The sequence below is a fragment of the Schistocerca gregaria genome, chromosome 4 (assembly GCF_023897955.1).
Source record: "Schistocerca gregaria isolate iqSchGreg1 chromosome 4, iqSchGreg1.2, whole genome shotgun sequence".
Classification (NCBI taxonomy): domain Eukaryota; kingdom Metazoa; phylum Arthropoda; class Insecta; order Orthoptera; family Acrididae; genus Schistocerca; species Schistocerca gregaria.
This window is the reverse complement of record NC_064923.1, coordinates 239,579,406-239,591,897: the sequence shown is the minus strand read 5'-3', so window position 1 is coordinate 239,591,897 and position 12,492 is coordinate 239,579,406. Positions and strand designations below refer to the sequence as shown.

General features: G+C 41.1%; 1 protein-coding gene across 1 annotated transcript in view; it reads left to right on the top strand.

Moving 5' to 3' along the window:
* The first annotated feature begins 344 nt into the window (after positions 1-344).
* LOC126266828 (senecionine N-oxygenase-like) overlaps positions 345-12,492 on the top strand; it is a 52,042-nt gene continuing 39,894 nt past the window's right edge. The window contains exons 1-3 of the mRNA XM_049971382.1: positions 345-701; positions 4,079-4,191; positions 10,353-10,491. Of these exons, the coding sequence (XP_049827339.1) occupies positions 624-701; positions 4,079-4,191; positions 10,353-10,491 (330 nt within the window). The 5' untranslated portion in view covers positions 345-623. The remainder of the gene's footprint in view (positions 702-4,078; positions 4,192-10,352; positions 10,492-12,492) is intronic.

Below are 12,492 nucleotides of genomic sequence, written 5' to 3'. Positions count from 1 at the left end.
TGATTCGAAAAGTTCAGGTCTGTTTGGGACGACACCATGCATGTACAGTAGTTAGCGTATGTATGTGCGTAGATGTAAATGGTTGAATATCATTGCCGTCCGCTTGGAAAACAGCTACGTTGCCCATTTAGCGACTGAGTTTTGTCCAGAGGTACTCCGGCACATAAAGAACTCCTTGCCAGATCTTCCGCTTTCGAATGAAGTATGTCAGCCAGCAAACAAAAGATTATCACAGCAAGGATAGTGAGAGCAAAACAAACGTGCAGCTCCGTAGCCCCGCCGAGGTCACCGCATCAAACGAGAGGACTTACGTAACGTCTGTTATACAATCTTATTCCATAGCACTCATCGTTCCTGCTACCACAGAGCACTCTGCTTCGCAGATAGGCAGACGGCGGCTGTAGTACTGCTGCATGACGCGAAATTTAAGACCGTGACGACGAAATCTGCACGGTCAGTGAACAGTGATCGACTTGCTCGAAATTTTTGAGGCCAGTGGCCGATACCGGGGTGACGTCTCTAAAAAGATCCTCGCGACTTGTCGTTACTGTGCAGAATCCCGGAGGATTCAAATAGACCCGAGGAGCAGGACAGCGACAGTCTGCTAGCGACTGAGGTGAAAGATGAGTCACGTCGCGGTTCTCGGAGCAGGAATCTCGGGCCTGGCGACCGCCAGACGTCTGAACGATGCTGGTTACCAGGTATGTGGAGTCTTCAGGCTCCTTTGGACTAAACAGCGCACTGTTTTCTTTCCAGTCTCCGTTTTTATGCTCTACAAATCGTTAAACAGTGAGAGACAAAGAATATTTTCATTGTTCCACCTTTTAGGTTTTTTTCTGTTACCTCTACAGATGGAATGAGGGAAGAATGATTCTATGAGCATGTGTGCAAACTATTATTAGTTTAATTTTATGTTTAGCGTCCTTGTGAGATTGGTGTCTAAGGCTTTGGAGACCGATTCATGGAACGTTCTAAGTAGGTTTAAGCGAGGAATTAGGCTTCATTCTTTGGGTGTTTACCGTTTGTAACTTCGCAGCGTCTCTGTTCTGCTCTTACGTTACTAAGCTACTTGTCCTTAGTATTCGATCGACTCATCTTGTTACTACAACCAGACCTGCACCATTATAATAAAATTCAAAGATTTTTAAAATAAACTTTAAAATTTTCAATTTTTTTTCTTATGCTTCATTATGTGTACGAATGTAGACAAGCTTAATAAACGCCATATCAGTCTGAAGGCTTTCGTGAAATTTGTCACATATGGTAAAATCTTCTTAGTCATTAGGCTACATGTGCAATCATCCGTGAACACCACTGGAACCCTGAAGAAGACCCCAGCGGTGTGTCCGAAACGTTGAATGAGGAACATGTTTGTAGAGGAACATGGCGCCGTCTCACGACTCATAAGATTTAATCATCAATAATACCATCTCCTCAATATTCATATTTACAAAGGCGGATAAAGTGGCAAATACATTTGCCAACTGATCCATACATACCGGTAGTAACTATGTAAGTAGGCTGTTTAAGTATTTTTATTGGTAACGCCAACACCACGTAGCGCTCTGTATGAAAAATCACTGGCTGTGACGTGTGCAGTCTGTGGCTGGTTTGCATTGTTGTCTGCCATTGTAGTGTTGGGCAGCGGCAGCTGGATGCTAACAGCGGGTAGCGTTGCGCAGTTGGAGGTGAGCCGCCAGCAGTGGTGGACGTGGGGAGAGAGATGGAGGTGTTTTGAAATTTGTAAGAATTGGTGTCATGAACTGCTATATATATTATGACTAGTGAGGTAAATACATTGTTTGTTCTCTATTAAAATCTTTCATTTGCTAACTATGCCTATCAGTAGTTAGTGCCTTCAGTAGTTTGAATCTTTTATTTAGCTGGCAGTAGTGGCGCTCGCTGTATTGCAGTAGCTTGAGCAACGAAGATTTTTGTGAGGTAAGTGATTTGTGAAACGTATAGGTTAATGATAGTCAGGGCCATTCTTTCGTAGGGATTTTTGAAAGTCAGATAGCGTTGCGCTAAAAAAAAATATTGTGTTTCAGTTTAAGCACAGTCTTGTAATAATCTTTCTAAGGGGACGTTTCAACTACTCTAACAGAAAAATAATCCTTATCTTTTAAATTATTGTGCAGACTAGTTGTTCTTGAACGATACTACTTATTACCTTCTGTTAGTATGTACACAATGCCCTCGTCAATAAATCAGGAATCACAACCTGTAGACAACATAAATTTCAACACACGTCTCGATTTATTAGTATTCTTGTGACCTCCTATGAGTCTATTAATAGTGACAATTTGTTTCTCGTGAACGTTGAGTAGAGAAACCAAGAGTGTCGTGCAATCTGTCCCTAATGTTTTCGTATCTTCCGTAAACGGTATTTGTAAACAGTGTTCCATATCGAATATGGTTATTTGGTTTTCTTTGTTTGTTTCTTGTATCTGATCCTGAAGTTATCTACGTCAACATCCATATCTGCAAACAACTGTGAAGTCCATAGCATAGGATATTTCCTAGAGCAACCGATATGACATATTCCTACGTTCCATTCACGGGTGGAGCACAGAAAGAATGACTATTTTAAAGTCCTTCTGGGCGTTGTAATTAAGCTAATACTGTCTGTGCTCTTAGTACGGGAACGATCCACAGGGGCTGTCGTATTACTAAATTTCTCACTTAAATGTTGTTCTTTAAACGTTGTTAGTTGTCTTTCGAGTAATAATGGGTATCTTCCGTGACACTGTCAAGTAAACCTACGACGATGTTATTCTTGCTATACAAATAAGAACACTTGTTACATCCGTTTGATTTTGGTCCTACACACTTGTGCAATTTTCTAGAATGGGTCGCACAAGAGCTTTGTAAGCAATCGACGTTGTAGACCGAAAATATTTTCCCAATATCTGACCACTGTGTAATTATTTCGCTTAATAGTCCCATAAAATGCTACACCCAGAGTTTAAATGAGCTGACTGATTCCAATTATGACTCGTCGATACAGTACTCAAATGAACTCTGTTTCTGTGTTTTGAGAACTGCACAGTCCAAAAGAAATGAGCAGTCTGGAAGGAAGCTGCACAAATATTCATTCAGATTTCGTTAAGATTTTAAAAAGGAGCGAAGTGTGGTAATTTGCTTTAAACGTTGTGCAGCTTCCTTCCAGACTGCTCATGTAATTGTACGTACATCCACATCTACGTGATTACTCTGCTATTCAGAATAAAGTGCATGGCAGAGGGTTCATTGAACCGCTTCACTCTCGAACGACGCGCGGGGAGAGACGAGCACTTAAATTTTTCTGTGCGAGCCCTGATTTCTTTTGTATTTTCGTGACTATCATTTCTCCCTATGTAGGTGGGTGCCAACATAATGCTTTCGCAATCGGAAGGAAAAATTGGTGATTGAAATTTGATGAGAAGATCCCGTCGCAACGAAAAACGGCTTTGTTTTAATGATTGCCACTCCAGTTCACGTATGATGTCTCCCCTATTTCACAATAGTAAAAACGATGCGCATTTCTTTGAACTTTTTCGATGCCATCCGTCAGTCACACCTGATACTGACCCCACATCGCACAGCAATACTCCAGAATAGGGCGGACAAGCGTGGTGTAAGCAGTCTGATTTACTGGACCTGTAGCACCTGAATGCATACAAGGCAATTTTTTATGTTTATTTCAGTATACTATTACCTTAGACCTGTGAATAAAGCGGGACCTCAAAAGAACACAAATGTATGTATTGAGAATATTATCAAGCAGCCTACAACTACGTACTGTATGTCAGTGCACTCCGCGTGGGAGTGACTTACGTAGCTAGATTTGGACTTCTATAGGCCAGCAGATACCGATGTGAGGACGCTGTAATGTCCTTCATGTTTCTCCAAACATAAAAGACTATTATGTATTGTTATGCTATAAAAATATTGTCCCATATTGTCTGAAGGGAGTGCAGAGTTTTCAGCCGTCGGTGTCTGTGTGTGTGTTTTTGTTTTGCTACCTAAATGAAGTGTTCATTGCACAATAAATAATGAGGAATGATGTACAAAGGATATTTCCTACTTCACTTTGCAGGTCACGGTGTTTGAACGATCAGATAAGGTGGGCGGTACTTGGGCATACACTCCCAGCACGTGGCTGGATGATGACGGCAGACCAGTGTACACCAGCATGTATGAGAACTTGGTGTGAGTACAAAAAACACAACAAGAATGATAGTTTGTGTATCTGAAGTCGTAGCACTAATCAATCGTGAAATGCAGTTTAAGGAAATATGGTTTCCTTTTGCATTGTATCTCTAATTTAGATTACCGTAAATTTCCATCTGCAACAATCCAGGGGAATCTTACGACCAGTTAGTTGTACTTCTGCATTTCTTTTCTCACCATCGATATGTTTCTCTACTTCTGTGTATACGCTAGACAGAGCTTCCTTGTAATCGGTGCTGGAGACACAGCTATCTGTGATGCATATAAAGGATGAATCCGCGATGCCGTTCGAGTCAGGTAAAGGGTCACTGACACGAAAACGACAGAGTCGAAAGTTATACGCGAAACTCGTTATGGCAATGGGCCTCTTCTACTCCAAGCTCTTTGCTTTCTAAATTTTTCGAGGATGAATTATGGACTGAAACAAGTAAAAAGTGTCTAATAAAATGGGCTCTGAAGTGCATACGTTAAGAGCTATGTTCACTTGTCTTGTAGATGTGTTTCACAGTAGCAAAGAAGAACAGGTTTTCATATCTCATAATGTACGTACTTTAGGCTCGTGTTAACTGCAATTTTTTACTTGTTTTAGTCAAGAGTACGATCTCTCAAAATACGGAAAACAAAGCGTTTGCAGCAAAAGAGTTTCACCGTCAGAGATATCGGAACAATTTTGGGTTATACACTACTGGCGATTAAAATTGCTGCAGCAAGATGAAATGCAGATGATAAACGGGTATTCATTGGACAAATATATTATACTAAAACTGACATGTGATTACATTTTTACGCAGTTTGGGTGCATAGATCCTGAGAAATCAGTACCCAGAACAACCACCGCTGGCCGTAATAACGCCCTTGATGCGCCTGGACTTTAAGTCAAACAGAGCTTGGATGGCGTGTACAGGTACAGCTGCCCATGCAGCTTCAACACGATTCCACAGTTCATAAAGAGTAGTGGCTGGCGTATTGTGACGAACCAGATGCTCGGCCACCATTGACCGGACGTTTCAGTTGGTGAGAGATCTGGAGAATGTGCTGGCCAGGGCAGCAGTCGAACATTTTCTGTATCCAGAAAGGCCCGTACAGGACCTGCAACATGCGGTCGTGCATTATCCTGCTGAAATGTAGGATTTCGCAGGGATCGAATGAAGGGTAGAGCCACGGGTCGTAACACATCTAAAATGTAACGTTCACTGTTCAAAGTGCTGTCAAATGCAAACAGGTGACTGAGACGTGTAACCAATGGCACCCCATACTATCACGCCGAGTGATACGCCAGTATGGCGATGACGAATACACGCTTCCAATGAGCGTTCACCGCGATGTCGCCAAACACGGATGCGACCATCATGGTGCTGTAAACAGAACCTGGATTTGTCCGAAAAATGACGTTTTGCCATTCGTACACCCAGGTTCGTCGTTGAGTACACCATCACAGACGCTCCTGTCTGTGATGCAGCATTAATGGTAACCGCAGCCATGGTCTCCCAGCTGACAATCCATGCTGCTGCAAACGTAGTCTAACTGTTCGTGCAGATGGTTGCTGTCTTGCAAACATCCCCATTTGTTGACTCAGGGATCGAGACGTGGCTGCACGATCCGTTACAGCCATGCGGATAAGATGCCTGTCATCTCGACTGCTAGTGATACGTGGCCGTTGGGATCCAGCACTGCGTTCCGTATTACACTCCTGAACCCACCGATTCCCTATTGTGCTAACAGTCATTCACTCTCGACCAACGCTAGCACCAATGTCTTGATACGATAAACGGCAATCGTGATAGGTTACAATCCTACCTTTATCAAAGTCGGAAACGTCATGGCACGCATTTCTCCTCCTTACACGAGGCATCTCAACAACGCCGGTCGAGTGCTGTTTGTGTATGAGAAATCGGTTGGAAACTGTCCTCATGTCAGCACGTTGTACGTGTCGCCACCAGCGCCAACCTTGTGTGAATGCTCTGAAAAGCTAATCATTTGCATATCACAGCAACTTCTTCATGTCGATTAAGTTTCGCGTCTGTAGCACGGCATCTTCGTGGTGTAGCAATTTTAATCGCTAGTAGTGTAAATTTCGACTCGATCGTTTCCGGACCAGGGTCACTTACCTCAGATTGACACATTCACCCTTCTCCATCATCCTTAAAAGTCTGTAACATCATCATGGAATCATCCTGTACATTTTACCTTCATTCTCTCCTGTTGTTCAATTAACCAGTCAGCCGGCCGCGGTGGTCTAGCGGTTCTAGGCGCTCAGTACGGAACCGCGCGACTGCTACGGTCGCAGGTTCGAATCCTGCCTCGGGCATGGATGTGTGTGATGTCCTTAGGTTAGTTAGGTTTAATTAGTTCTAAGTTCTAGGGAACTGATGACCACAGCAGTTAGGTCCCATAGTGCTCAGAGCCATTTGAATTAACCAGTCCTGCATGCTTAACAGTTTTAAATAACACCTGTCCAATAGCGAGGATACTTTTCTTTTACTTTCTTCATTCAGTACCTTTTTTCTCTCTTCTAATAATGTATTTCATCTGTCGTTATTCATTTTTAATATCTTTCTGTAAACTTGATTTAAAGGGGTCTACTTTCTTCGTTCCAGCTTCTCAGTATCAAGCGAGTATTTTCAAGATCGTCTTCGACATTGTTTAAAATTTGTAGTTTTTTAAGGGGGGGGGGGGGAATTTACCTTCAGCTTGACGACTGAGACGACATAATAATGAAGCATGCTGAGGCATTATAACCGTAGCGGTATTTTCCTTACTGTTTTCCTAAACTGTCAGTACAGCTACTGGGATCGCGTTTCTAGTCCATTGAGTTTCATTGGAGTCTTTCATATATCCTAATTCTCCGCCTAGTAGAAATATGTATTCATTATTCACAAGAAGAGCTCTCCCGCCACCGAGTAACGCTAATTATTAACGTAGCGTGAGCCACCAGGAGATGTTTATTCAGCAGCTACCGTTCTGTCTGCTCGCTTTGCAATGTAGTTGACTGTTCTCCGCTACGTCACTCATGTTTTCACCAGGTCTGGAGACACTGAAAAACTAGGGCGGGTTCACAAACTCACACACTGCAGCAGATACAAGACAGTCACTATGCTACCCAGAGCTAAGCTTATAAATTCTTAACAAGACTCCACTGTTTTCTTATGTCTTCTGAAAGCTCACTGCCTCTTTGGTTTCAGATTAAATTAAGAACTATATTTGATATATGCCTATCACCACATTAATTTGTTTCCAAGCGCAGAAATGTTATAGATAAACGTATTATCACCCATAATAATCTACATATTTACCAAACTTTCTGAATGTACTCTGGAGAATTCTCAAAGAAATTGTATGATGGCTGCCACAGTATAATTATTGTAATGCTTATCGAATAGCTACGATTTTCTACAGTACCTCAACGCTTAAGATTGTCAGATGATATTGAGCACCATCTGAGCTCATTAGTGTCTCAACCTTTATTATTATTATTATTATTATTATTATTCTGTATTCTATTTTTGCTTTTCTTTGTGCCCGACATCACTTTCATTCTCTGAGAACGGGCCCTTTTCCGTTCGTTAGACCAAGTTGTTCCGTAATTTTTGGGTTTATCTGCCGGGCCAACAGTCCAGTTGTGAAATTTCTGCCTAAAAATTATTGTTTCTGGTTCATCAAGTTGCGCTACTCTTGCTTCCTTCACATCTCCTTTTGCTGCACCGATCCATTCTGGAGTTCCTATTTTAACTTTACTGTAATTTCGTAGATTTCCACAACTTGTCTGGTTAATCCATTCGTTTCCAGTATTTTCTCGCGACCCCAAATTTTAACCTGCGCATTTTTATGTCCAAGTATATTTTGATACACTTCTCAATTTATTTATTTGCTTACAGTCTGCACGTTCCGTCTTCACATAACGATTTCATAATTACTTTCCGTTTTCTGCTTTAAAAATGTTTAATGTCTCTCTTTCTGTTTTAGTGTGTATTTCAACCCGTTAATGAAACTCTCATTTGTTATTGCGCTGCAGAGTCTTCATTGTTAGACATCTTTTGTAAGGTTAAAGGTGTTTCCATTCCCTGACTAATTTCGAAACTATTTCAATTATGGAATCGTTTCGCCTAAATATTGGAACTGAGGAACTCCGTCGATTTTCGCCTAGTTACTTCTTAGAACAGTATGCCGGGCTGTTACTAGATTTTTTTTCGTTGGTATTTGGAGTCCTACGCATTCTGCTGTTTATTTAAGAATTTCTGTTCACGTTTTTGCTGTTTGATTGTCCTAACATAGATAATTACTATTATTTTATCCTTTTAATCACAATATGAAAGGTAGTTTGTTTGAGATCTAGTGCTTTGGTCTTTTCAAATCGGAGTAGAACCAGGAGGGGGGGGGGGGGGCAGTAGTGGGAGGAGGGAGTTACGTTTCCACTTGTGAATCCGTGGATGGCAATTACTAGTCTCATAACTCGCCACACAACTGGGGAAAACCCTCAGATACTTTGGGTCCGTTTTCGAAGGCGGAAACTTCTTGTAATTAGTTAGCATGGGGATCAATTGTGTCAAAGTGTATAAACCTAATTATTTGCTCAAGATGCACTGCAGTATCGCCGAAAACTAGACAAAATCTAGGTTATCCAGTAATCAGGACTGCTGACAACCGCGGCAGAGGTCGATATATCGGTTCTATTTCAGGGCGCTCAAAGCGCAAGGCCCTCTAGCACGTTATACGGTACAAAGTTCTCGGTCTGCATTACTGTTCGTTCCAAACACATCAGCTTCGCAAACAATTGCGTTCTTCTGCGAGTAGAAGTTTTAGCTTCGGTAAAGTGTTTTCCTGCTATATTTCACTCGCAATTTGTCTTCAGCTTCCCTCATATTGAAAAATTATTGACACCGTTTTGGTTAATTTATTGTGACACGTAACCAGTTTCTAGTTCATCTAAAAGATGAAGGATGTGGTTTATGTCAGGACGGCGAGCAGACCAGCTGAATGAATCCACTCCACATTTCTCGACCAATACCAAGGTGCTACAAGCTTGTCACAGTAAGATCCTGAAGATCAAGCTCAGTCACACCTTGACGGACCGTTGTGTCACTGAGGTCTTCACGGGGCATATCACGGAAGTTCTTTACATCTGACAAGACCTTTTAACTTCCGTTCGTTCATTACGTTTTAGGTTTCAGAGCCCACTGCAGTTAATACATTGATCCTGCTAGAATGAGGGGCAGTCTTTGTGCTTCCTTGTCATTTCCACTCCACCGTAAAAAAACTCACAGGGGCCTAGATATATCTTGTGAAACATCGTTTACGGGATACTGGAATCTTTTACTCCCTTAATTCCCAATAAAATGTATTTAATAGTGCCCTTTATGAGAAACAGCCACTACGACAATGCCACAGCTGTTAAAAGGGAATAAGCATACCACCCTTTGATCTATGAGCGAAACTCTATGTATATCTTTCCTGAACTTTGGTATTTATAGGGGCAATTTGTTTTTCGTCTGTCTGTCCGTCTGTTAAGACTCTTTTTTCTTAAGGGATAGACAGAAGTATCAAGTTGAAATTTATGTCAAATACTGAAAGCTACTGTCCCTTGACGGTAATAATGTTTAAGCTTCGAAGTCAGCAGAGTCATTAGCTGCGGCCATCTATGTCAAATATTTTGAAACTCGCTAAATCATTCATTGGAATTTCGGTGGCTGTAGAATCATGAAATTTGGCAAGAAGAAAACTTCTGTGTAAACCCGAAGATCGTTAATTTGTATATATATTTCATAAAAACACTTTTTGTCATTTGTTATCCCGTCTGTCTGTCTGACTCTCTCTTAACACCCCTTTTTTCTCAAGGAACGGGTAAAGGTATCAAGTTTAATTAAAAAAGTCTGTGGCTCTTAGAGGTGTAAAAAGCTTAAGCTTCTAAGTAAAAGCATTCCAAAGATACAGCCACTTATGTTACATGTTTTGCATTCTCGCAAATTCATTCATCAAACATATATTATCTGAAATATCTACATTAATATAATTTTGCCATATTTATACTTCGTTTTTTTCTGAAAATGGCACACTTTTGCTTATCTGAAACCGCTGTTCTTTAATTATAGTGCTAGTCAGTAGCCAAATCTCACGTATTTTCAAAAGCTGTTGCTTTTTCGCAGCACCAACCTTCCGAAGCAGCTGATGACATTTCCAGACTTCCCCTTCCATGATGTGGATGACTCATACGTGCGTTCTGAAGAAATACTAAAATATATCAACAGTTTCGCCGACAAATTTGAAATCAAGAAACTGATCAAGGTAAGTCGTAGATTTTGTGTAAATTAAAATTGACGGCAGAGGTAATGTAGGCCCTATGTTTTCTTCTTTGCTTTGTTTTATCTAATTTTCCAGCACCTAACAGCGCTAGTGTGTGTAGGGCTACAAAACGGTTTTCTCAGCTAAACGTTCTTTAGTTTCCAGTGGTTTTCCCTATTAAGTGTCTTTTAAATTTCGGTCAGCTCCATAAACCGTTCGTTGTTCATTTATTTATATAAGCAAGAAGTACGTAATATATTTGCTTAAGTTACAGTGACGTGAAGTTTCAGAGCTAACCGAAGTCGTGTGAGCTGCGATTGTATAAACGGATGTTTCATTTGGCACGAGTCTAAAGCTACTCCTGGATGCTAGTAAACGGCGATAAGTACAGTTGAGTAGTCGCAGTATACGGCTACTACGTGGGACTAGACACACCGCAGAAAACATTGGGGCTACATACCGTACGGTTAATCCTTGTGGTTTTCATAGACTCGTAGAGCACGTTGATATTAATGGATACCACAGTATTTGCAGCCCACAACCTCGAACGAGAGTCGTCGCGTTTACCCAACTGGGGAGTAGAAGAGAAACATTTGTTAATAGACATCGTACACTAAAATACATTTTAGGAAATGAAATGCAGACACATGTTAGCAACACAAGCCATTCTGTCTTGATTTTCGCCCAGACTGCGTTAGACAGGGGTATTATTTTATGACTGCACCTAACACCATCTGTCTGATATATGGTGCTTCATGATTTGCCTGTTTTCTTTTCCATATTCCTCTCTCATCCAGTATTCGTGGCATGGCAATCGACACCTCTTCCTACGACTGTGATGGTATAACACACGTCGAGGTAAATCTTCCCGATGCAATTTATCAGAATTATTTAATGCATAAGTTCAACACATTTAAAGAATGTCACTCCATTACAGATAAAATCTCATAGTATCACAGGAGATGAATAGGTTTGCGTTTACCAACTGTGAGGAAATAATTTTGTCTATTTACCAACAAAGGCACCATGGGTTACAAGAATATGTTAGTTTGTTGACTGTAGTGCAATGTAGCAGACATATTGCTGCTGAAGAAATGATTCCTTCATTCTTCAGTGCACTTTCTTAGTGTACTGGCAAAAGCATCTGAGATGTCGAAGACAGTAACATTCCACGAATGCTTGCTTCTGCGCACTTCCTGTATTTCAACTGACAGAATAATGAAGTGTCTCTCAAGAGGACACAGAGAAAACAAGTTTAGCAACAGCAAAATATGCCTGCTTCGACGGTGAGAACAAAAGACACAAAAAACTGCGTCTCACTACATACTGGTACAGAGGTTCACAGAGGAACTATCTAAAAATCGCCTAACTGCTTCTAGTATGTAGCAACACCAGTAGCAGCTCGGTAGGAAAATATACTTGCAGGGAAATAATCCAAGTTCCGAGACTGTCGCTTTGATTAGGTACAACACGGGCACAGAAAAGTCTGTCCTTAAAGCAGAAAGTTGAGAGAAGCGGAGTTGGTCCCAACGAAGGGCTTCGACAGCGTCCTGAGACGATGAGACCACCAGCACCCGCTCGGAAGTCAGAAGAGGCTCTAGAAAATGGAAGAAATGGCTCATGTAGTTTTTACCTCATTTATTTCATCTCCCTCGCTCCATATTGGCTGTCGGCTGTCCAATTCTCCACTCTTTAGACAAGCGAATTAAAAAAAATTCAAGGAGAAAATATAAACAGAACTTGTCTTCTCTTGTTTTTTAAATTAAAATTCAAAGACACATTTAAAAACGGAAATATACATTTTTTAAAGACACAATGCAGGGAGGTGAAATTCTGATAAACACACAGAACCACTGTAATTTCACTTAAAAAGTGATGGACCTGCACTATGGTGAGAGGTATTGTCGGAGGAAAAAGTAAGATCCCTAGGGATCACTGGTGGTGGGTAGAAAAACAGGGGTCTGTTAGGTACGAAAAACCAGACTGTGAAGATGACATGTAGGA